The sequence below is a fragment of the Actinia tenebrosa genome, unplaced genomic scaffold (genome assembly GCF_029948245.1).
Source record: "Actinia tenebrosa isolate PJP-AT-01 unplaced genomic scaffold, QUT_ActTen_1.0 PGA_scaffold6__47_contigs__length_16458017, whole genome shotgun sequence".
NCBI classification, from domain to species: Eukaryota; Metazoa; Cnidaria; class Anthozoa; order Actiniaria; family Actiniidae; genus Actinia; species Actinia tenebrosa.
Genome location: NW_028292583.1, coordinates 11,498,738 through 11,525,599, shown reverse-complemented (window position 1 = coordinate 11,525,599; position 26,862 = coordinate 11,498,738). Strand labels below are relative to the sequence as shown.

Genomic DNA, 26,862 nt, shown 5'->3' with positions numbered 1-26,862 from the left:
AGGAAAAGCGGGAAGGAAGAACAGAGAAAACATGTATTTGTGAATGAATATTTCCATCTCAATGTATATATTTATGTTTCATTTTATTCAATTGTTTCATTCGAATTTTATTTCATTATTTATTTCATTATTTATTTCATTATTTATTTATTTTATTTATTATCAATCAAATAGTCTTCAAAAGACTTAGATAGTTAAAATGCCTAAGATAATGAATAAGAATAGATAAATGAAAAGAACTTATTAGCTTAATTTATTTTTAAAGGTTGATGAGTCAATTTGAGTTTTATAATATGAATCCAACCTACAAAAACCTTTACGACTAACTTATTAGCTATTAGGCTTGCTCGAGACGTTTAAGTCGTAAAAACTGGTTTTGGATATACACCTACTTGCAAGAACGTTGACATACGAAAATAGAACATTAGTGATTTAGTGGGATAGGAATTATATTAAAAAACAAAAGAAGATCACTGAAGCTGAACTTTTCCTTTTGCCTTTTAATGTATTCCTTTCTCACTAAATTACTAATGTTATATTTTCGTATGTCAACGTTCTTGCAAGTAGGTGTAAATATATTAAGGTTTTTTTATTCAATAGACCTATCCCGAATATTCACTTGACTGGTCACGAAACAATGGTTTGAAGTCGAGGTTGAACTTGATGAATAAAAGAATCAAGTTCAGCCTCAACTTCAAACCATTGTTTCGCGGTCAGTCAAGTGAATTCGGGATAGGTCTATTGTTTTCAGGGTCAAGATTACTTAGCATCCATTGATTGAACGGCACCACAATGGCCGCCATGTTTTCGTCTTTTGACTCTCTTGGGAATGCTTGCAACCCATCAATACCCCGAATCGAATATGGCGACCAATTTGAATGACTATTGTTCTGGACTAGCCTTTCATACATGTGAAAGGTTTTATGCTTCCCCGTGAATATAATTAACGCTAGTCAGTCAAGAACAATGGTCATTCAAATTGGTTGCCATATTTCGATTCGGTGTAGAATGATTATTTAGGAAATATTAGTGTATTAGATTTTCAGTAAGTTATGGTATACATCTATTTCAGAAAAGTTTGAATACTGAATACTGCATACTGAATAGTGCATTCCAAGACCGAAGTGCATTGTGGGTCATAGTGACATTGTCTAAAGTAGGATTAATAATTATTATTTATTCTATTTTTAGTGAATTCCATCTGAAACAATATACTAACTATATACATGAGAGAGTTAATTGCTGTATATTTACTCTTTATTTCAAATTAACGAGACCCACAATGCCTTTTGGTCTTGGAGCACTATTCAGTATGCAGTATTCAGTATTCAACCTTTTTTGAAATAGCTGTGTGTTTAGTTAAATGTTTTAAGTATGATGTATTATTCATTGTTGTCGGAGTAAGGCTGAGTAAGACTGGTGGGTTTAGCTTGAAATACGTATTGAAAGTTTAAAAGTATGCACCAAATTCCAATTCGATCTGTGATTTAGCCGTGCCTTTAATCAGAGTAGACTGTGAAGTTGTCTCAGGGCCTCAAATTCTGAAGCTTATTTAGTACTTGACTTTTGATGATACGACATAGTTGACTTTTGACGATACAGCACACTTAGTATATATGAGGCACAATTTTTCACAGTACCTGGCTGGATCTAGTCATAGCGTCCATAGGTGATCTTTGCTCTCTTGAGAACACGATCTTTGTGAGGTACAGTAGCGATGTTGGAACGTCTCCGCTTGAGTTCAGTAGAACACTTACCTTGATTATCTAATAGAAAAAAGGGGTTTGAAAATATTTTGTATCATGTAAAGGACACTGCCATCAAAGCAAGAGGTCAGTTTTTCGCCCTGGCCTCTCGCAATTTGCCTTACTTGTTTCATATTAATAATGGCAGTTGAAACTACAGTCCCAGGGACGGCGAAATATTGGGGGGGGGGGGCAGTCCTCCCCTCTCCCTGTTTTGAGGTGAACTTTTTTACTTATTCCTTGGCTAAATAAAAATATAATTCTCGTTATTCTCTGCCGCCCCTGAGTTTACCTTGGCCCTTATCACTAAAACTATACATTAGGAAGATTCCAAGCACACTGAGTTCTCTTACCTTTTCTGGCAAAGACAGCTACTTCGCAGAGCGTCAAATAAGTTTCTCCAAAGGCCTGCACAGACACGTACCGACCAGGGATGGCTGGATCACATGTGGATGTCCACAGTTCACCCAGGTGAGTTGCTGCCACTCTTTCACCACACATTGGATTCTTCTGGAATTCTTGTAGGATGCCAACACGGATTTCGAAGTTTTTTAAAGCATCTACTTTGGTACCCTCTGTAGAGAAGACATGGAAGAAAACATGCATTTATGAAATAGGATCTTTTTAATTTTGCAGGTATATTTTTTTACATTTCAAACCTCTTGCGAATAATGTACTTATATGAATTGACTTATTCGACGATATGGCGGCCATCTTTCCAGGGGGCAGAACAAAACAAAGATGACAGAAGATATATCTGTTTGTCTTTCTTTTATGTGTAAAGGTGATCGATGTGCCGCTGTAATTCATCTTGTGTTGTATTCTCTTGTGGTGAGCTGCTAATATCAATCCACGTCATTACTGTAACAAAGCTTAATTTGCCCCTTGGATGCCCCATAATGCCTTGCGATCCAAGATGCCCGCCGTATCGTTGAAGTAGTCCATAGCAACCATGGCATAATACTGATGTACCATATGAACAATATGACCAATATACTGATAATGATACTGGTAAACAAAGAAAATATACTCAAGGAAATGAAAAGATGTTCTGAAATGGGAAGACTGCATTATGAACGAAAGGTAGAAGTAAGAAAAGAAGGAGTGAAGAACTAGAAATAAAGGTTGTATTAGTGACAAGACCAACTATGCTGATAATATGACTTTGTTAAACTATTGCCGGTAAACCTACCACTTGTCGTTTGAATGCTGACATCAGTAATAATGTGCTCAGCTCCAAGGTCCACTTTCCACCAGGGGTCTTTACTATGGGACGTATGTGAACAGGAGCCTTCTCGCAGGGTAAAGGACATGTCCCCATTGACAGCTAGCCCAGGACCGGAATGGGAAAATATTAGATTTCGTTCTTTTTCATCGACTTGTTTTAATTCTTCTGCCGTAAGTTCTTTTTGGTTGAAGGTGCTCGATTGTGTGGCGGGTTTATCGAGTGCCAAGTCTAGAGAGAGAAAAGTGATTTGAGAAAGGAGTATTATAGAGCTACTCTTTGGTAGTTGAAGAAACCACTACCATCACCCCTACAGCCACCACCCCTACAGCCATTACCCCTACAGCCACCAACCCTACAGCCACCACCCCTAAAGCCACCACCCTTACAGCCACCACCCCTACCACTACTACCAATACCAGGTGCCACTGTCACTATCAATACCAACCACTACCACTACCTCTACCACTACCGCTACCGCTACCAATACCGCTACCACTACCACTACCACTACCGCTACCATTACTACCGCCTACTACCGCCTACTACCACCACTACCATGCACCATGAATACCACTACCACCCACTGCCACTAACCCGACTACCACTACCACCCACTGCTACTAACCCCACTACCACCCGGCGGCAACCACTACCACTTCCGCTACCACCAACTACTCCTCACTTCCTCCTCTATCCCAGAGGATCACCCTCTGCAGCCCATCCTTCTTCTGTAACACCATCCCTCCCCTGTTTCTCAGATCTTACCTTGTACAAAGTTATCGCATACTTTGAGTCTAGGATCATCCTTTACTGCCCATTCTTCCTCTGGTGGCACTTCAAAGTCCTCAGTCTCGTCTTTTGGTGGAGGTGTGCAGGTACCAGCGCTGACCACTTTTCCACTGGTGCCAGCTATAAAACAATAAAGTGGTTGATCATTCTTACTCAGAGACCATCATCAGGGGGAAGATTAGCCTAGACCTCTTGCTTTACTCCCTACTACAACATATTCAAGTAAGTAAGTAAAATGCTACAAAATAATTGAGTACTTGATCATTTTTACTGAGACAAGATCATCAGGTCAAAGGAAGATTAGCCTAGACCCCTTTACTCCCTGCTCCAACATATTAAAGTAAGTGAGCAAAATGCTACGAAACAATAAAGTGCTTGATCATTCTTACTGAGACAAGATCATCAGGTTAAAAAAAGGTTAGCCTAGACCCCTTAACTCCCTGCTCCAACATATTAAAATAAGTGAGCAAAATGTACCTTTTTCAATCAAGCAGTCTGTTTTACTATTACCCAAGAAGATCCTATTATGTTCACACGTGAAGCGTTGGTTCTCGTCATTGATCTTACAGTCTTGTTGAACGATCTTGAGGTCTTTGCCTGTACCAGTGAATGCCAAGCATAGTCCACTATGCATGTTCTAGATTCATTTACCAGGATCGATAAGCAAAAATGAATTGTTATTAGAAGAAAGATAAAAGAAACTATGATGATGGTGATGCCGATAATGATGGGGATGGTCATGTAGATCATTATGGTGATTGTTTTGATGAGGGTGGTGGGTGGTGAAATAATGACTAATGATGATGATGGTTGTGGTGACAATGATGGTGATGATGATGGCGATGGCAATAGTGATGATATGAATGATGGTAATGATGGTGATGGTAATGATGGTGATGATAATAATGATGGTGATGATGATGGTAGTGGAGAAATGATGACTGATGATGATAGTGGTGGTAGAGACGATGATGTTGATGATGATGATAATAATGGTGATGGATGGCGATGTGAAGATGGAGGTGACGGTATATTCATACTAACACTTGACTTTAATGTATAACAGGCACGTTAAAATTCTCATGGATTTATCTGCACTTACGAGTAGCTCGCCCGTCAGCGTGTACACCCACTGGGAATCTGCACCAGAGCACCCGCTCATCCCAATGGACGATCCTTTCATAAGAGCAGGACTCGTGATACAAAAATTGCACTTGCTGCCGGTGTTACAGATTCTGAATGGAGCTAGAGACGACAATAATATTTAATTTGTTTGAAAGCAAAAAATAAATAACAGTTTTGAAGAAATAGAAAACCAAAAAATAGAAAACATCAACCGCGATTAGGTAAGTAAAGATTCGTTGAAATAGTGCGATTTAGTTTACAGTGGTGTTGGTGTGGGGTGGGATTGTAGCGTAGAGTGGTGGAATGACACAATTTAGCATAGTGTGTTGTAGTGTGTTGCTGCTGGCGTGGCAGTTTGTGTTTTATGTCTAATAAATGGTAATTATGTAATATATATTCTATGTAAAGAACGCATCCGTGCGGCTATGGGTAGTGTATAGTGTAATGTGTTGTGTGGTGTAATGTGAGGTGTGATGCAGCGTGGTATAACATGGTGTGATAAGTGATCTTAGTTAGTGCAATGTGGTGTGGTGTGGAGTGGTGCGGTGTGGTGTAATGTGAGGTGTGATGCAGCGTGGTATAACATGGTGTGATAAGTGATGTTGGTTAGTGCAATGTGGTGTGGTGTGGAGTGGTGCGGTGTTGTGTAATGTGAGGTGTGATGCAGCGTGGTATAACATGGTGTGATAAGTGATGTTGGTTGGTGCGATGTGGTGTGGTGTGGAGTGGTGCGGTGTTGTGTAATGTGAGGTGTGATGCAGCGTGGTATAACACGGTGTGATAAGTGATGTTGGTTGGTGCGATGTTGTGTGGTGTGGAGTGGTGCGGTGTGGTGTAGTGTAGTGTGGTTCGGTTTGTTGTATCGTGATAAATATAGTGTGGTGGACCCATGGTTTGGTGTAAGGTGGAGTGCGGGTGTAATGCACTCATTCGTATATTACCAAATGATTTACATGTTTCAATGAAGCAGCAGCCATAAACGAACCTTACCTCCAACCACCACATCACCAACATTATTCGGCTTGTCATATGTGGTATCCGTGTACCTCTTACTAATCATCTTTTTAAGCTCAGCTATAGCTTTATCCGCGATTGCTTTACCTAATTTTATCAACTCGGCCAAATTGATACTCAAAATACTGATTTTTCGTCGAACATTCATAATAGTGATGTCAACTGAAACATCGGCGCTCACTCCTACAGTTGGAGAAAGTTCAAGCTCAAACACAATACTATGGACTTTGATTATATCTTTGAGCAAAACATCATGGATACGCTTTGCCCAGTGAAAACTGTCTTCTACCAGGAAAAGAGACCTGTGAGCCAGATCGAGTCCTTTGCAAACTCCTTTAGCGATGTGTTGTGGGAGTTGACACGACGCTGGAAAACAAAGAATACGTAGATGAAGTTATCACACTTAGGACTACCATGGACTAAAATAGGGACGCAGTACGTATCGACATCATCTCATAGGGAAATCACAAGAAACGATTATTTTCGGCTGTTGGTGAACGTGCAAACACGTTACAATAGAAATACAATTGGTTGAAGTCCACCAACTCCTTTTCTGGATAGCGAGACTTTTGTGTCGAACGGCCACGTCTACACTGAGAACCAGTTCGAATTGGAATGTGGAAGTTTATTTTTGTGGAGAGGGAAAAACCGAAGTACTCGGAGATTAGAAGAACTTTCGAATCACAGGAAAGGAGAAGCAACTCTACTCTACATAGGACACTGAATGCTTGGTAATCGATCCAGGGTCGCAATGATGAGAGTGAATCTAAGAGCACCGCCACAATAAGTTGATCTTGCTAATCTATCAGTTGAAGAAATATGATTGTGAAGTCAAAAGGTAAGATGCTTCTGCAAATAACAAAGTAACTAACCACTTTTATGCTGCTGGAATATATAGTACTTTAATCTCTAGATATAGTTAAATCATACGCTTGACCAGCCATGGATACAAGTTACTGTTGTTTAACTCACCGTCGCAAAAAGACCTTGATCCCTTACAGATGGCCGGGGCTAACGTCTTGCAAAGATAATTCCCAATGAATCTCTTGCGTCTCAAACGTGTCATCATCTGGGCTCGACCCGGAAAGAACTCGACGCTTCTGCGCTCGCGTGTCGTTTTGAATGTTGATGCTATTTTCTTGGCAACACCAATGAACCAGCCGCCTGTTTGAAGACAGAAATAAGGTAGAGATCAGACAAGTCAATGTACCATCAAAGAATGCACTTGCTTTGTGCAGTTTTAATATTGGATTTTCGTCCAAAAATCTATATTTATTTTCGATATTTCGAAAGCATTGCGTAACTATCATTTATTCACCAACTTACCAAATCTGTTTACCGCTCCACCTATATAGTTCTTGAACTCATCCAGTGCTACCTGACAATTTGACCGCACCTGGAATCGATAAAAAGTTAGAGCAGATATGAAAAGAAGTTAGAATAGATATAAAGGATAATACATTATAGGAGCGTGGAGACATCATAATCATTATCAGTTATCACCATTAAATAATCATCGCGCCATTATTATTACTGTCTTCCAACTCTTCCTAACCAAGAGTAAATGTGGGACATAAAAGAACCTGTTGAATTATTCGTGTAAGAGTAGGGGATTGTCTCCCGGTTCAACAGCCTATCCCAATTTGGAGGCATAACACTTATGTACTAATAAATCACTCATGATTGTAAGCTGCACGGCTGCTAATAGCGCCTTAATATGCAGCCCGTAAAGTCCTCCACTGCAATGTAAAGCGCATTGAGACATTGTGAAATGCGCTATAGAAGAACCCCCATTATTATTATTATTATTATTATTATTATCATCATCATCACTGTCATCATCACCACCATCATCACTGTCATCATCCTCATCATGAGTTATGAGCTGTCATCCCTATCAGTTCATTATCATTAGTCATCATAACCATTATCATCACCAGCGAAAAGAACCGGTGTATGGAAATCAGCATTACGATCCTCATCATCAATCATTACTATCATTTTCATCCATCATCAATAATCATTACCATCACTGTCATCGTCACCGGTTAACAGGGGTATGGAAATCAGCATTAAGATCCTCATCATCAATCATTACTATCATTTTCATCCATCATCAGTCATCATCACCATCACTGTCATCGTCACCGGTGAACCGGTGTATGGAAATCAGCATGACGATCCTTATCGTCAGTCATCATCATCATGATGACCATTATCATCACCATCATCAACATCATACACCATCTTCGCCATCATTATCATCGATGTGTGTTTTATGCGTAACACAAGGCCTTCCATTATCTCGACTTTTTTATTATAATAAAATTCTTACCGTGTCACACACAATTTCTTTGCACTTGCCGCAGTAATTGATTACTTTTTTCTTACATTCTTCTTTCTGTTTCTTAACTCTGTCCCTTACTTCTTGTATCTTAGTTCTTGCCCGGTTGACAAGATTTTCGACCGTCGCAGAGGCATCTTTCTTAATCTAGAGAAACAGCAAGAAGAAAAGGAAAAAAAAAATATCCACGATATAAGACACTTTACAGCTTTTCGCTTGTTAGACAGAATAGACCTCTTGGGCTTGGGGTAATGTTTTCCCATTTCAGACCACGTGTCATTCCGTTGAGAATAAGATTCTTTGTTTGAGCTGTATCCATATTCATGTGTCTTCTCATGTGCAACCGAGAAAGAAATGATACTCTAGGGAATGACATGTGTCTGAAATGGGAAAACATTACGTCAGAGCCGAAGAGGTCTATAGAACTGGTTTTTAATTTTTTTAGTGCAAATATATAGCAAGTAATAAACAAATGAAATATAATCTCTATTATAGTGAAATTGTTAGCTAAAACATAACGTTGTCAAGGAAACGTGCATATGGAACGCCTTAACTGTGAGACAAATTCCCACTGTAAAACTAGCACGACCGCACTACGCATTCGTAATCCCAATGTTTCTCAGACACCGTCCAAAAACATATAGGAAACCCAATAAATAAAACTTTTTTATTTCTAGCCTTATTATTGAGTCACACAATCGAATAAAGGCTTTACCTCCATGTGTCCACTTGTTACTTTCAACTTAGCCAGGAAGCCATAGTCCTCTAGTTTAGTTCCATAGGTACCTTTGACATAGACTTCGACTTCTAATTTGATAAGTGGTAGCCCCAGCTTAAAACTGGCTTCGATTAATTTGGGCTTGAAATGAAACATGATCTCGGTCTCGACGTCGAAGATCTTTGTGGCTCCCCTGAGATAAATCTGAGTAAATGTATGACAAGATTTATACCATGCTTGCTTTGATTGGCTGGACATTTTTTTATGCGCGCGCTCTCATTCATATTTCTTGACACTAGAACTTCACAAACTTTATAGGGTCTCAATCATATTTTTATGATTATAAAAAGGCCGATGTTTATAATAGTTAAAAGCTGCAGAGCACGAGAAGGGTGAGAAAGCTTGGCTGCGCAAAGTTTTCTTAACCTAATACACAGTTCTGTTAAACAAGGCTGTTTGACAGCCTTGTTATCAAGAATGGTCAAGTACCCCAAGATATACTGTGGAACTATGTACTGTTGCGCATATGAAGTTTTCTTCGTCAAACATGCAAATTGCAACGTTGCTGTCAATGGCGTAATCTTCTTAGCCAATGGAATGCGAAGGATAAATGTACTTCTGTCAAGAATCGGGTAGCGGAGTGCTTCAGTAATTCATAGTTTTGTTGTAGAAAAAATTGCTACGTTTGAAATACATTGAATATCCGTTGCCAGCAACGTTGTACTCACCAGCTGTACCGTGTCAGAACACGGACTCATAAAGTACTGACGTATGTGGAACCACAACTGGTACACGCTTGAAAAATTGGCGGGAAAATAGTCCTCACGCGCGTGCGTTTTTCAAACTTACGCAATGTAATTTTTGCATCGCCTTACCTCTAATGATGGTGATGGATATGTTATAGCGTCTGCATAAAACACAGGTCCAAGGGTCTTTTTAGCCAATGACTGAAAGATCTGAATCTTTCCTAACTTCAATGGAGATAGTTCCACTTTGAAATAAACTCTCTGTTTGAAATATACACATTTACACCAGTCAATTCTGTAGTACTAATTATAGGCTCGAATACTCGTTTTTCTTACCTTTGGAGAGAGTACAATTGCTGTGGCTATTTGAAATCCAAGAATTGAAAGTGTGCCATTGATGCTAAGCCCTTCTTTGAGCTCAATGTCAACCCCTTGGTATTTAATAACTTGTTTCTTTGAAGCAAATGAAACCTTAGAGAAGAAAAAGATATAATTTGAATATAAGCAAGAGAGCTGATCACTCTCCTCTCACCGCAGGTCCGATTAGGTACTAATTAAACTCGCCATCACATGAGTGGAGTTCAGGTTTGGTCTCTTCCTTGAAACCGAGGGTGAGACCAAACAAACTCCGGCACATGTGATGGCGAGGAATCGAACCCCTAGTGAACCCAGTGGCGAGAGGCGAGTCCCATGTTTGGCACAAACAAAGAGACTAATAAAAAAACTATGATAATTACCACTACTTCCTTCTCAAAACCGCTGTTTGCTATCTTCTCTGGTATCTCAAGCTTCGAGTTAAACATACGAAAGATTTTTCCAACTGTTACGGGTGACAACGAGCCATACACGTACTTGGCTTCCATTCCTATACCAAGGTTAAAGTCCACCCCTGCTCTGATACACCTCCCCTATCAAAGAGACACAGAAAATGATTAAAGTTTTAAGTCAAAATTTACAATGAACTTTAAGTAATTATATTTAACGTCGGTAGCTTCTTTAGCTATGCGTGGCTGGTATCCCACGAAGCTTTGCCCACCGGGGCACTTTTTAAATACAAATCCGGTATCAAATATTCGATTTTATATTTTTAAATCATGATGTTGACTATAGGATAAATAGCATTTTGCCCACTTACTTATGTTGAGGTGCTTTTTCAATTTCCGGTATTCATTTTGACACAACTGTTCATTTTAAGGGAGGTGTGGTCACGTGACCCGTTATTGCAAAAGACCTATTATTTTTGAGTGCTTGTTTGGTGGGAGGTGCCGACCTAGCTACTTAACCATGGCAACCCTATCTCATTCCACCGAGCACCGTAAGACTGGAATGAAAATTTCAAATGGCATGACTTTAATTTTCCATGACCGTATGTGCCCTTTTTTATTGTACCCAAAATCGAGTTCCTGATCAGTTCCTGGTGCAATAAAAAGCTAATCATTGAAAAGAGATTTATGTAATTAAAAACATGGCCATCATGGTTGACATAACAAGAGAATACTGGCAAATATGTTATAAAAACCAACTAACGTCGCGGCTAATAAACCAGCAATATACCTGATCAATGCTTGGAATTTCTTTCTACTTACGTCCTTTCCAAAGTCTTCATCATAATAACAATCTGTCCCTAACTCTAGTGCGCCAGCAAATCCAAACGATGACAGTATTCCAGCAGTAGATATTTTAAAGCTAGAAAAAAAAAAAAAAAGTTTTGACTACTGACTGACTCTTCCTAAATTCCCATTGACATTTATAGTTTATGCGTTGGGGAAGCTATGTGGCTGGTGTTGGTAGATTTTGCTCTGTCAAGCAAGAGACCATATGAAAAACGAGTTTAAGACTGGGAACGCGCACCACAAACCATTCATGACTTCAAAAATATTTTTTCATTACAAGAAAGACCATGTCTAAATTAGCAATTTCGGAAAGTTCTGTTGTCATATATTAAATCCCTGAAGAGTTATAAGCATTTGTAATGTACCGAAAACATGATAGCGAGGCTGGTAGGTCCTTGGTTGTTGTTTCCATACAAACCTTTCTAATTTCAAACAATTGTAGCTTTTTATCATTTAATGTTACTGCACTGAAATTTTGGAAGATCGCTAATTTCGATTTACTCTTTCTTATGAAAGCATTGTTGTCTCCTATAACTGATGAACTAAGGTTAATCCGTATTTTTTTTTTTTTAATTTTATGCATGATTTATGCAATAGCGGAAGCTCCAACAATTATATTTATATGACCAGTCGCCGTAATGTGATCACGGACCTACCTAAACTTAATGTCTCGAATAGCAAGGAATGGAATCCCTAATGCTTTTCTCCAAATTCCCTTCATACCGAGAGTAATTCCAAGCAAATCTGTGGGGACAGACGACAAACTGATTGCTCCTTCTAGAGTCCACTTTTCCTCGGGCTGCTTGATATTGTCGATGTAGATTTCCCCAGTGGGACTAGGAAACGTGACACCAATCCTGAATTCCATCTTAACTGAGGGTGGGAGAAAGGTTGCCTGGAAGATAACAAGAACCATGTCATGTCATGCAATCGAGCAAATTTCTTATGACGGGGGGAAACTCACAGTACAAACATGGCGTGTCGTGACCGTGACGGTAGCGTACCGTGACCGTGACGGTAGTATGCCGTGACGGTGACGGAAGCGTGCCTTGACCGTGACGGTAGTATGCCGTGACCGTGACGGTAGTGTGCCTTGACCGTGACGGTAGCGTGCCTTGACCGTGATGGTAGCGTGCTTTGACCGTGACGGTAGCGTGTCTAAGCATTCTCATTGGCTTAGCAGTTGTCTTTCTTTCTGTGATTGGTTCGAAATATGTCAACACTGTGATAGTGCCCTTTGCTGCGCTTTTACACAGTATAGCGAGTCTGTGTACAATTTCACATAAAGAATTTAGCGTGACAAACAATGGAATACGTACTAGTTTAAGCTACTTGAACTAGAACTTCAATTATACCTTTAAAAAGAGCTCTATCTTCGAAAGCTCGACATTCTCCGTGATCTTTCGACCAAGAATAGACGCTGTAAGCTCCAACCCTTTCTTGCTTCCGTAAATTGAAAAAGACAACCAAGTGTCCTTGGCCTTTTCAGGTTTACCAACAAGAGCCCTAAAAAACTTACAGACATTGCCTTTACAGGTTTCAGGGAGCTGTGTACGCATGGCAATGAAGACACCCTCTTTCATTGCGTTACTAGAGAAGGCAGATTTTAAGGGTTCTGTTACAAAACTGGTTTCTGCATCGACTTTGAAACCCTTCTGCGCGTAAGCGATACCGACCTGAGAATATAAAATATGAAGATAAGCTTTGAACGAATTTCCAATACACGGCACTATAAGCTGTGATAGCTCTGCTTAATTGAACTAACAATCGTAGTAATCAATCGAGAATAAGAATAAGACTACGAAAGCGATATACGATATGCACGCACGTGAAGAAGCAATAGATTTGTTGTTGACGATTACAATCACAGTGATGTCGATGCTGAATGATGATGATGGCAATGAGGTAATGATGGTAATGACAATGATGACTTTGGTGATGATGGTGATGATCAATGATGTAGGTGATGAGGATGATAATGGTGATTATATGACTCATGATGATGGCAATTGCATCATGATGATGCTGATGCTGGTGATGATGACTCATGATGACGCTGATGTTGATGACATTGATGATGATGACTTATGATGACAATGATCATGACAATGGTGATGAAGACAATGATGATGAAGACAATGACGATGAAGACAATGACGATGAAGACAATGATGATGATGATGATGATGATGACAATAAACCAACCTGTGTATTGATCATAGAACCAAAGATACCCATTCCTTCTGGCATTTTCTTCCCTTTGAGTTTGACAAGTAGCTTATCCAGAATTCCCTGGACAGATGCTTGGTCTGAAGTCAACCCAATCGCAAAATATTTCTGCTTGATAACTTCCACATTAAATGTTTCGGTAGCACCAACTTTGACGGAACCGGAAATTCTTTTAGTATTTTTGCCGAGTGCTTCCTTGAGATCATTTATCTTCACTTTAGAAAGACCGAGGTTCAACAGGTAGTCGATCAAGATATTCTTAAGAACATCTTGGGCGGCCACCGCTGGGCTTCCGACCAAGGAAGTAGCTTGAGGAAGAGATAGCGCGTTGATGACAGCCTCTGTGACATTTCAAAATGATTTAATCAGATTAGGTCTGTCTATCGGAGATCAAAATACTAATCGTAAACTAACTCTCTTTAAAGTCGGATTTCTTTTAGTTCATTCTCTTTTTTAGCGACTGCCTTTCTTCAGATGTTGAGAGAAGTTGGGCGGGCGGAGGTGTGCGAGAGATAAGAAGATATGAGGTACAGACCTTTCGGCGCGTTTTTATAGGCAAATAAAAATAGAGGTAGGGTGACTGATATACATAACAAGGCTTGTCCTAGCACCTTCCACACTTGCACCATTAAATAGGTAAGAAAACAATGTCCAGACACAATGTCCAGAAAATGGACAGGATATCTTACCTAGGTCTGTTTTGGTGTTACTTGTACCAACCAATACTGGATCTGATTCCAACTTAAATTCAACATCGAAAAGACTGTTAGCAAATTCGTGTTGACCATACGCTACGATGCCTCTTTCTCCTGGCTTTTCTTTGAAAAAGAACTTGGCGTATTTAATGACGACATCTTTGACTGGCGCGTACTGGTCTGCCTCTCCAAGACTGAACTCCACTAAATAAATAAAAATTAAAAAAAGATTAACGAAGAAAATAAAGAAAATAACATGAAATGGGTTATCAAAGTGACACCATAATTGAACCGACTAATATAAAAGAGGGATTTTCCAGGAGGCATTTTGTAAGGTAAGAAAAATACAGTGTCTTCGCTTTACAAGAGATTTTATTTCTCAAAAAGTAAAATAGGATGGGTAGTCAAATGACAACATAATGCGATGGGCCAAAAGAGGGATTTTCCAGGAGGCATTTTGTAGGATAAGAAAAATACAGTGTCTTCACTTGACAAGAGATTTCATTTCTCAAAAAGTAAAATGGGTCGGGATCGGTAGTCAAATGACAACATAATACAATCGGCCAAAAATGGCTTTCACGCGGGCAGCCATGTTTTAGGTAGGGCAAGGCCAATACGACATGTTTGCATAACAAGAAACCTTATTTGCGCCCGTTGTTTTGCCCTCCATAATTGCTGCCGTGAAACCCCTCTATAATACTTTGCATGTTATCTTTTTAAGAGATTAAAATTTCCGCAGTTTCCCTTGTTTCCAATTAATTTATGGGGAGTCTCAGGCGGTGAACTTTTATTTACCTATCACCATATATATACCTGCATGCAGAGATCCATCAGTCTTCAGCGTTACCGACAGGCCAGCGGTATCCTCAGTCCCAGTCGGCTTCGTAAATTCAGGTAATGACGTCGTCTTAGCATACCCAGGAAAAGCCTTTTCAAGCTTCTGCATTGCCAATGGAGCCTTGGGTTGAAAACAAAACTTCGTGACGTTTTCATCATCTTGCTCTACTTCTATCTTGGCAAAGTAGCTGGTTGTGATGATGTCCTTGATTCCCGCCAAGATCTTGTCAGCGTAAATGGAATTGGGAATGTCTTTGGAGTTCAAAGCGAATGAAGCAGTTTTGGCTTTGCATGACTCAGTGATGAATGAAGTCGGCTTGAGATTAATCGTTTGTCCCTCGAGAGCTAAAGCGAAACAACAGAACAGATTTTGTGCGAGTTTGAAGGACGCATGGAAGAGCCTACGTAGCAAGCAGTTGGTGTAATGCATTCATAAAAATACATTGAATCGCATTTTGGGAATGAAAGATGGTGTAGTGGTAACACACCTCCTCGATTGGAGGGTTTTCTGAGGGTTATTCAGTTTTTCCTCCTCACAAAAGGCCTAACTCGCTAAATTCAAATTTTTAACGTAGGTTATAAGAAAGGCAGCCCATGACAGCCCGTGAACTTTGATCATCTCTGTGGTTGTTTCGGGGTGTCAATGAATATGAATGTTTTTTCTTTGAATTTTTTGAAACTTCAAACTTAGTGAGTTTCTAAAGTCCTTACGTTTGCACTTATCTTTCGGGCACAATTCATCTTCAGTGTCCGAGCCAACGCACAGATCACCCCCCTCGGCAGGGGCTGGATTGTCACATTTACGAGTGCGTTTCTTTTCACCCTGATCACAGAACTCTTTCTCAGTGCATGCTGACCATGCGCCCCAATTGCCCCAGTTACCGTTCACTGCATCTGAAAATAAACATATCGAATACAAACATTATAACCATGTATAAAAAACGCTTGCCGCATCGTTAGAACAAGTGCATATGGCGCATTTCAATTTAGAAATCTGATGTCATTTTCCGCCATTTCGAAAATAAATATGTTTTGAAGATTGTCATTGAACAAGACGTTCCAAAACTCATCCAAAGGCAGCTAAGGCGCCAAAAACACCCCCAAGAACACCATAGCATGATCTGATATGATTTGTAGCGCCGAGTAGTTAAAAGAGATGTGGGAAAGGGATTGACAAATACTTTAAAAATGTATTTCTGAACTCGTAAAAAAACTATTAATAAGGGAGCAAAAAAATCTATATCTTTTTAACTTGGCGCTTTGATTTTAGGTCTAGATAGCCCAGTATTGGCCATCGAAATTTTAAAAAATAGCCATTAGTTTACCAAGGCTTCCGCTACATCAGTGGTAGAGCATATGACTAGAATTCGAAAGAACATAGGTTAAATTCCCATACGTGACACACTGTATATTTTCATTTTCTATTAATATCAGCGAAAATTATCTTTACACCTTGACACATTTCCATATTGTTCTTCTCTTCTGCTAAGATACCTAATTTTATACTATATTAAAAAAATTTTAAACCTCACTTGGACATTTAACCAGTTTGCATTCCTTGACTTCCTTGCCGTCCTTTTCTGGACACTCTTTCCCGCCAAAAGCAGCAGGTGGATTGGTACAGTTTCGTTGACGCGTCTGTTGTCCTGGACCACATGTTGTGCTACATTCAGTCCATGGTCCCCATTCGGTCCATGCTCCATCGACTACAAAACAATGTGTTGTAAGCACACAGAACATTCAATTTCAAATTTGAATTTAAAAAATATATATATGGGGAAAATACCGCGTTCTCCAGGCGCAATTGATGTTGTTTAGTAATTTTAAAACTATTGAATATTTTAATATTCATTATTTTAAAATATCAACCCTTGAACCAAATCGTTCGGTAAAACGTCTTAGTTGCGAAACAACTTGGTTTTACATGTTATTTGGTCGACTACGTTTTGTCTCAGTGACATGGAATAAATCAAGTTTTGACATTAAGTATCATAACATACTTGGGCAGTGTACAGTACAGTCTGTTGCAGTCTCGGTGTCATCTCCTTCACAAGGTAAACCATTCCTCAGTGGAGCAGGATTGCTACACGTTCTCTTACGAGTCACAACACTTCCACCACAGGATTTTGAACATGCGCTCCAAGCTCCCCATTCAGTCCAGTTACCATTGACAGGCCAATCTGGAAAACAAGAAATGACGAAGATGAAATAAAAGAAAGAACGGTGTGTTGTATGGGGAATGTTGGCTAACCAGTCTGGAAATAGAAATGATTCGTAAATGAGAGAGCATGGCAAAGGGAGTGAAATGTCTTGTGGAATAGCATTCAAACAGAAGTGTTAATGACAATGACAAAAGCAATAAAAGCAGAGGACAAATTTTGGCCCTTACACTTAGTTGTGCCCAAGCGTCTAATAATCATCAAGACCTTTGATGCTATAATAATTGGCTCATGCTATTCGACACTAAGAAGACACAGGGTAAAAACGATGGGAGAGGACAATACCTTCACATTCTTGAGTACAGTCCATTTTTGTCTCTTCTTTAGGTCCCACGCAGTTTTTCCCATTATTTTTGGGAGCAGGATTGTCACAAGCCCTTGTTCGTGTTACTTTAGATCCACCACAGATTTGATCACACTCTGACCAGCTGCTCCAAGCGCCCCAGTCACCATTAACTGTAACACACCAGAATAAGAAAAAAACACAATGAGAACGCTGTCTGTTTGGGAACCGAGAAGCATATTGTCATCACTCTAGTTGGCTAAATCCTAAATCTCAATATAGGCGAATATACGGTCTTCAAATTGAGGAGGTAAGAAATCTAGGGAGACTGAGTTTGATGAAATACCCGAGACGACGTGACGGAGGCGGGCTTTTTATTAGTGTAGCGCGGGAAGACAGAAAGAAATTCCAGAAATGGTATCGTTTGTGTATAGCTAGGTGTAACGGTGGCTCAAGAACCCTCCCTCTCCCCCTCCCCCAGCTACACGGCAGCCTTAGGTCCCTTATCAATGTCTCTTGAGATTTCTAAATCAAATATTCTGCATAACATAAATCTTATGATTCTAAGCTTACCTGGGCAGGCTACTGTTTCATTATCAAAAGTAGCAAACGTCTTGTCGGGCAGCATGCATTTTTTCCCTCCTTCAGAAGGCGCAGGATTTGTGCAGGCTCTTGTTCGAACCTTCATGTCTCCACCACACATTCCGGTACCGCATCCACTCCACTCCGACCAGGCTGACCAGCCTCCGTTTACTTGTTGCCATGGAGAAAAAGGGAAAAAAATAATGGAATGAAAATTGTACGTCCCAAATGCCTTTATTTATATCGAATTTTCAAATTTTATCGATACCTTAAAACAATACTTGGCTGTTTAAAATCAGAAAATGGTTAATTCACAGATCGTAATGGAATTCGCCTTACGTAATGGCAGTAGCGCCTGCACCGTGATATACCTTAACCATTCTGATTGGCTCTTTTGTTGGTCAATGGTTTCTATTGGTCTAAAGTTTAAGCCATTTGATGGTAAGTTTAAAGCTTCAAGAAAAGAAGGATTTAGAAAGGGAGTGGTAAACGAATATGGAAGTCATAATTGGCGTAGTGGTAGGGTAATCGCTTCTTATAGTTTGATCCGAGGGTTTCCTCCTTGAACAAAATCTAAGTTATATTTCAACCTCATGTGTGAGTTAGAGGTTCTCTGATCAACACAATCAACACGGCAGTTGTTTCAGAACATTTGAAGGGTTTTAATAAACTTCCAGGCTAGCATTTGAAGTTGTAAAGACGATTATAAGCAAATAAAGATAAGCAATACCTAAAGGGGAAGCGTCTATGAATTTCTGCATCGTGGTCTTGTCAGATAGTTCACAATTGCATTTGAAATCATATACCTCGCCAACCTTTGGCATTGATTCGACGCTAATGGTGATCTGTGGAAAGAACACATGTGTGGTTACAGATCGACAAAACGCAACGGATATATATCCAGGCAGCTCTGATCAGCACAGAGGTTGTTCCATGGCCCGGAGGGGTACTACCACCCCAACTTGGGTAGGGGTGTGCCGCCAGGACCTCAAAACCCTGACCCTATCCCAGACCTAAAATTCTGATTTTACATACCCTACCCCAGACTAAAACTAAGAATTGCACACCCTATCCCAGACTAAAATACGGAAAATACGGTTTTACAATCGATTGCAATCAATATTTACTAACATTTTTATTGTTTTTGTGTCGGCAGAAAGCGTAGCCTATTAGCCAGACAAAAACGACCAAATCGTTAACCCTATCCCAAACTAAAATGACACCCTATCCCAGACAAAATGTCAAAAAATGATATCCTACCCCAGACCCAAAAGCCGAAAAACCATACCCTATATACAATACAATACAATTTTATTTGGCACCTTATACCAATAGTACATGAGTGTTTGATTCCAAATATATTATAGGTATATATATATACTATGTATTAGGTAATTTTCTTATTTCATTTGCACATACCCGTATAGCTAATATAGGGGAGTACCCCCCCCCCCCCCCCCCCGGGTTCCATGGTTTGATCTGTGAGTTAGGAGTGCCCTTAACTTAGATCAGTCCAAAGGTTGTTTCAAAGTTCGATAAAATTTGAAGGGCTGAATTTCTCTTCGTCTATCGTTTCATTGTCACAAAATGACTGAGGATACTCTCATAATTTGGAATCCTATTTCACTTTTTTACGGATTTTGACGCCTGCACGCTAGCATGACGCATTCTTACCTTGTCAAGAAGCCAGTCTTTAAAACCAATGCCTGTATTGTCCTTCCTGATACTAATCTTCTGAATTTTACCGACATAAGGACCATAGATGGTGAGTGTTTTGCCGCTGATGAACATAAGGAGCACTTTTAGAATAACAATCAAAGTAGCCGTAAAGTAATTTAAAGTAACACTTGTAAAACGAGGTAGATTAAAGTAGTATAGAATACAAACTCATAAATATGTTAAACAGTACTGAATCTATTTTGATTTAAATAGTACAAAAAGTGCAGTGTCTATTGTTTCTTAAGTACAAAGTACGGAGAAGTGCGAATTACTGATATCGTACGTTTTCAGTCACACTAAAGGGACCAATAGAGGGTTTGCACCATCAGGTGATGGCAGCCTTGGTAGGAGATAGAGTCTTTCCCCTGGAAAACTGAAGACCAGAAGATTCAATTGCTCCTGCCATTGCTGCCCTCACATGATGGTGTAAAACCTCTATAACGTGGTCATGTCATGGTGCAAACGACAAAGAAAGATCACGGAATATGAATCGCGGCGTTGTTACCAGCCTGAGGAAAAGCTGTTTCCAAGCTTGACTTCCCCAAACTCGCCATCTAGTCCGACCACTTGTATGTAGGCGCTTGACGTTGTGCCTGAACCTAGCTTGTTCCCAGAACACACGGTCACCAAATATGCTATCTCTGTAGGAAACAAATGTTAGGACGTCAAGAAAACAAAAAGCTTAAGGAAACAGAGAAGAGAAGTAGAATGAGAAAGACAAACAAAAAAGCGTTTACTTGATCTGACGAGGATCTGACATGAAAACTAGTCATTAACTACGACTTCCAGAATCCCTTGCACACTTTCTTTTGCTTAGTGAATTAGCACCAATTGTGTTACTACTATTTTCATGAGGCAATACGAATTTGAATAAGAAAGGAAAATCGCGAAGCATTTTGTTAGTGGTAGTAAAATGAAGGTCCTACTTCTTGTAAACATTTCTCGCATGCAACGCTCTAGGACCAAAGTTGTAGTGTGTATACACAGAAGTTAAGAGAGAAAAGCATAGCCCTAAGGATGAACGGCAAGTCATCGTCTTTACCTTCATAAGGTGGCTTACACTGCAAGTACGCTGTTTTGATCTCAGTATTATCGAAGGCCTTTTCTACGAATCGCATGTTTATCATCCCACCAAGAAACGAGAAGGTAATTTTGCCAGCTGCGTTTGTTAAACCTCCAATCACGATGTCGTTCCCCCAAACCAGATCTTTCCCTGGTGGAATATCTTTTTTCTTGATTGCCTTGTCACCGTTTACAAAGAGGTACGCTTTACCTTGGGTTCCATCGTACTTAGCAATTACATGAGTCCACAACCCTGGCACGTGATAAAAATATGCATGTAATTATGGTTGCCATAGTCACAGGGAACTTTGACAATGTGGAATGTATCTCGTAAGACTACGAAATGTATTTTGTACGAAATATTAGAAAAATCTTCAAGTGTATTAAAAGAGATGTAAAGAATATAATCTATAGAGGCTTTGCACCATCACGTGATGGCAGGGAGGCAGGAACAATTGAATCTGGTCTAATCTGATTCCTTTACACGAGAAAGAATCCAGTTTCCCAGGGAAAAAAGACTATATTGTTGCGCCTCCTGCTATGGTTGCCATCACGTGATGGTACAAAAGCTCTGTATGAAGGAATCCCATTGCTCTTAGGGAAGAGTGTTTAGGAGATACGTAGGGAACGTTTGTTTGAAAAATAAAAGTCAAGACGGAAGATCGAGTAAACTAGCATACCTGAAGGAATTATTTCCTCCGTCTGTATCGTGAAAAGGTTGTCATTTTTGGCAGTATCAACTTTCCACCTCAAAATAGAGCTCAACATGTTAGATGCTGGGATCACCTCCAGCAGCTGAAGACCTCCACCAGCTGCAGCAGTTGAGTACACAGTTGATCTGAGGATTGTTTTACGAATACGAATCCAAGCCATGAATGTCATTTCGCGTTTAGGTAATGATTTCAGAGACTTGCTACTAAGCTTGACATGCCCACCATCGAACGATAGCCACAGCCCTTTACAGTCTCCCTTAGGTTCTGGTGAGGTAACTTTGCCTTCTATCTTGATTATGTTCTGCTGGACCAATGTATCGCTGAACATTTCGTTCTTCACGATCATTTCTAACGAAAGAAAAGATCAATGATAATCACGATTAAAAAACAATCAATCATCGAGAAAACTACGGTTGCCGTACTTTTACCTCCCTTCAACGGCCATAATATTTTAAAAACCAAATATGTTTTCATGTGACGTCATAACGAATTAGGACAATTGTTCATAATCTATAAAGTTAGCATTTATCTTAATGCACCCCAGTCTATTTCCGTACAAAATTCCCTACTTTGATGTCGGTATTCAACTGTTTCTTTCATACGTACCTTGCTGTTCTTGGCTTTCTTCCATAGCATTTAAATTGGCCGAACCTTTTACTCCGCTGTCCAAGACGTTATCTGTACCTTCATCGGGTAGCTTCTGGTTGGGTTCAAATATTTTTCCTTCTTCTGTGCAATTTAAATTTGAAAGACAACAGTACACGTTCAGAGGAGGGATTGCCTTTCTGAGATTAGCATCACAAGAAGTAGCACAAGGCAATACTGGCTGTTTTGTTCTAAGACTGTCATAAGCCTTATGTGCAACTCAACAGGTATTACTGCATAAAGGACCCAGCTATAGGGTTGGGAAAGTTTGGGACCGCTTTAATATTCCCGTTAATATTAATATTTATATGATAACGTTATATCATTTTTCTGTATCTGGATCTTCTATGATAATTTAGCTAATTACATTTTGATTCAATCCGCCGTAAGATCGTCGGTCTGTTGTGCGGAGGTCGTGGTTCGAGTCCCGGTCAGACCAACACTCAGGATCTTAAAATGACTGAGAAGGTGCTGCCTTTGTAATAATTACATTTGCAAATGGTTAGACCCTTCAAGTCTTCTCGGATAGGGTCTTTTAACCTTAGACCTCGCCTGTCTTCACTATAACCCTATACAGTCAACTCTCGCCTTGTGGGCACCCCGATATTACGGACACCTTGTTATTGCGGACAGGAGGAAAATCCACGGCCAAAAATACTGACAAAGAAATGACCGTATTTAATTCTCCCTATTGCGGACGCTCGCTATTACGGACACCAAGTGATGGTCCCGAGGGTGTCCGCTGTAGCGAGAGCTAACTGTATAAGGTGAACGTCAATGACCCACTGAAGACGCTGGTAACGACCATTTTCAGTGTTTGTGCTTATAATTAGTACAAGGCCCACAGTAATTGGCTTTCCTGACATCAGGGGAAAGTTAATGAAAAAAATTTAAAAAAAATAGCGAGAGTTGACTGATTGGGTGAAGTACAGTCAATTCTCGCTACAGCGGACACCCTCGGGACCATCACTTGGTGTCCGTAATAGCGAGCGTCCGTAGTAGGGAGAATTTCATTTCTTTGTCAGTATTTTTGGCCGTGGATTTTCCTCCTGTCCGCAATAACAAGGTGTCCGTAATATCGGGGTGTCCACAAGGCGAGAGTTGACTGTAGAACGTTTGCAGATATACCTGTATGAAAGACTGGTACTCCTTTGATGCCTTTTTCCAATTGGTTGTCTGGTAATTGATCGCTGTTACCATTATCTGGTGCAGGTTTTTGCCTGCTTAAAAACTGGTCAGTATCAAACCCTTCCTGGAAACTGGTGTTGTTGTTAGGAGATTTGGTAACATTTTTCCCCAATTGGTTGTCTGATAAATGATCACTGCTACCATTACCATCTAGTTCTGGTCTGTTCGTAAAATGGCCAGTGTCAATCCTTTCCTGGAAATTGGTGTTGCTGTTGGGCGCCTCAGCATTAACGCCATTACTTAACAGGTTATTTACTTGATTTCCAAGTAAACTCTCATTAATGGAATCTTCCTGGTAATGGTTTTGGTTGGTAGGTGGTTTGGCTTCGGAAGCAAATTCCACGTCATTCGGTTCACTCTCATAGTTTTCCCCGTCTTCTTGCTGGACGCTTTCCTGGTCATCGCCCTGCTGTTGGGTTATACTCTGAAGAAAATTTTGATCGTTCTCATTTCTACTCGCAGCTTTGAAACTATAAGTGTTTGGATATGAGCCTGCTTCAAATGACTGTGTGGTCAGCGGTGTCTGTATGGCTCCAGCATCATTGACCATCCCATTTGAATCATAGTAGAATGAAACGGGAACAAGTTGCTTCTTGACATTTGACTCTTTATAATAATTTCTGTTGCTATAAACTGTATGAAAACATAATAATAGTAAAATAATTACCAAAATAAGATTGCGCGACAGGCTTCCCTCGAGTTTTTTAATGAATACTTCTAAATAGGGGCTGAGCAGTATCCCGAGCCAAAAACTCGTACTTAAGTTTATGATGTCTGGTCCAGTTGGAATTTGGAAGTTGAGGGCGGAAAATTGGAGAAACCCGGAAAACGTTTATTCCCAGGATATACACGTGACAAAAAAAATTCGTTTACAAGTGAAGATCGACTTTTTGTTACTGCATTAACAACAATAAGACCTTGAATTTAATCTTTTGATTATTTAATTCGCTCAATCCTGTGGTGCCATGGTGTTTACTATTGATATATGTTGGTCTTTTGATATACCTTTGTCTTTTGATATACGTTGGTGATTTTTAGCGTGAAAATAGACGCGTGCGCAGCTCAGACCAGACGCATGTGTAGACAATTGCAGTACGAAAATAAAAGGAAAAAAGTGGAATTAAGAAAGAAAGAAAGAAACTGACATCACTTTAAAGCCAGAAAATAGAATAAGTTATTTTTATAATCTTAATAAAAATTAAAAAAAAAAAAAAATCAGGCCGTCAAAAATGCCATGAGTAAGCCACCATGAATAAGATGAATAATTAATTCAATACCTCAGTGGGTCCAAATTTATGTTCGATTAAAGAAAGCTGCCGAGCTCGACCATTTACCACTTAACTATACAAAACAACAAAAATATTATGATGCTCTTATTTTAAAGGTGTTGTCGTTTTAAGCTTCGGTCTTACATACGGTTAACTGCAGATCGTGCAATTTCAAGTTGGAAAATATTAAATTAAAAAAAAATTTTTCCTAATTCTTTTGTTATCAGATTTTGTCTTTTCTGTCAGAAACGTGATGGAGAGAGAAAATAATTTCGTATGGTGATAGCGAAAATGCTTTCCTATCAGTATTCTATAAATAAAAAAAAGCTACCGTATGCAATTCAGAAACCAAAATAAGCTATATAGCAGCAAAAAGAACACGAGCAAAGTTAGAAATAAGAAACACGCTTGAAATCCCCCAGACAAAAGAACAACACAACATACATTTTTAATCAATTCATCTTAGCTCCCATCAGCAGGTAGCACTGACACTATGTATTGAAATCTTTAAATGGTCACTGCATTTGCAACTACACTACTAGATTTAAACATAATTCTTTGAAACTATGCGTAGATATCGATCAATCGAGTGAGGCCATACACTATTGTAGACGGAGAAAGTAGTTGAGTCGTTGCTTGTTTGCTGCCAGTTGTTGGGTAGTTCGCCTGGCCCAAGCGTAAACGTGGAAGAAGAATAAAGCTGTCTTTCAGTAGAATAGTGAAATGTGTAGATGTTGACCAATTGAGTGAGGCCATACACTACTGCAGTACTCCTTTGAAACCAATTATACCGAATTCCTATCCACCAAAAATTGCTTTATAGAATATATTTGTTTAGTCTATAATTGCAGCGAAAACAAACAGGAAACTGGTAAATAGTTCATGAAAAAATTTAATATCATGGGAAAATGTCGATATAAGCCGAGGGGAATGAATAAATAATGCTATAGAATAGCAATGAAATTCATTGTGACAAGTATTATATAAGATTACCGACATTTCACCGAAAAAACTGAATTTGCTTATTCATTTATTGATACATTTTTATTTTTTACTACACACTCGTTCCTTGATATAAAATTCGAAAAATCATTGATCAAAAAATAAATAAAATAAAATAAGAATTTTATGAAGTAGCTACTTGATATGATTAACTTGAAAAAATCGTTATTTTCACATAAAGGAATATCGATCTAAATAAGAAAAAGATTTGTGTTAAATCAAAACAAAATGAAAGCTTTTTCTTTGTTCTTCGAAAAAACTTGTCACTTACAGGTGATTTCTGAACTAAGTGTGAAAATCAACCTCCCCTCTCTAGCCACTCGCATAATGAAGCGGCGAATTCTCTCCACGGTATCGACTGTTCGCTTAAACAACAGCGGAAATAACTAGATTTCAGCTTAATGGCTTAATTACAATAAATATTTAAACATATATAGTAAGGCCACGAGTTTGTATTCTCTTTGTATATTAGAACATTTGCTACTCTTACGACCTTTTTAAAAACAATTGTTTTTGGTTTTTGTTTTTTTTTTTTTTTGCTATCTAGAAAGAAATAGATATGATAATTTCACTCAGTGTAAATCAGTTCTTCTAATTAGGGATTCTTTTCATTCCGATATTGTGTTGACAAACAGAACATATGTCCACTTCGATTTATTTCGACAACCATAACATGTCTATTAACACGTCATAAAACTAATATAAACAAAAGAGGGTATAGAAACGATAAATTGTGTGCTTATATAGTTTAGTAAACTAAACAAATCACACATGTGAACGTACCTCTTGACATGAGAGCCGTAACAATCAAGAAGTAGAGGGAAAACTTCATGGCTTGGCCAACTGGAATCAAACCACTTTTGATCGTCTGTCCCGTGGCCTAAAAGCTGTGGCCTATAGTCTCCAGTGTGATTATTGAACTACCGCATCGAACTTGTGACCCGGATTCGTTTTAAGTGTTTTAGTTCTGGTTTTCGCACGTTTTGATTTGGATTGAGATTTAAGAGAGGCTGTCCGTAAATATCGACTATTGTCGGAAAAAATTTAAAAAATGAAAATTTTCTTTTCCTTACCAGAAGATTACATTAGTTGAACTGA

At 39.2% G+C, this 26,862-nt stretch overlaps 1 protein-coding gene across 1 annotated transcript; it reads right to left on the bottom strand.

Annotated features, from left to right (window-relative positions):
• Window positions 1-553: 553 nt before the first annotated feature.
• Window positions 554-26,692, bottom strand: LOC116302132 (uncharacterized). Its single transcript, XM_089039387.1, has 33 exons — window positions 26,548-26,692; window positions 23,435-24,127; window positions 22,268-22,390; window positions 21,629-22,009; window positions 20,929-21,201; window positions 20,392-20,527; window positions 19,842-19,947; window positions 18,898-19,012; window positions 18,159-18,338; window positions 17,588-17,758; window positions 17,084-17,263; window positions 16,616-16,789; window positions 15,795-15,977; window positions 15,060-15,428; window positions 14,241-14,450; window positions 13,528-13,892; window positions 12,678-12,998; window positions 11,979-12,217; window positions 11,296-11,395; window positions 10,447-10,617; window positions 10,046-10,180; window positions 9,839-9,970; window positions 8,961-9,167; window positions 8,237-8,392; window positions 7,228-7,297; window positions 6,874-7,065; window positions 5,878-6,267; window positions 4,865-5,007; window positions 4,240-4,399; window positions 3,739-3,882; window positions 2,938-3,201; window positions 2,099-2,320; window positions 554-1,766 (listed from the first exon to the last, which is right to left on the bottom strand). The coding sequence occupies exons 1-33, from the start codon at window positions 26,594-26,596 to the stop codon at window positions 1,651-1,653; spliced, it is 6,870 nt and encodes a 2,289-aa protein (XP_088895513.1). The 5' UTR covers window positions 26,597-26,692; the 3' UTR covers window positions 554-1,650.
• Window positions 26,693-26,862: the final 170 nt, after the last annotated feature.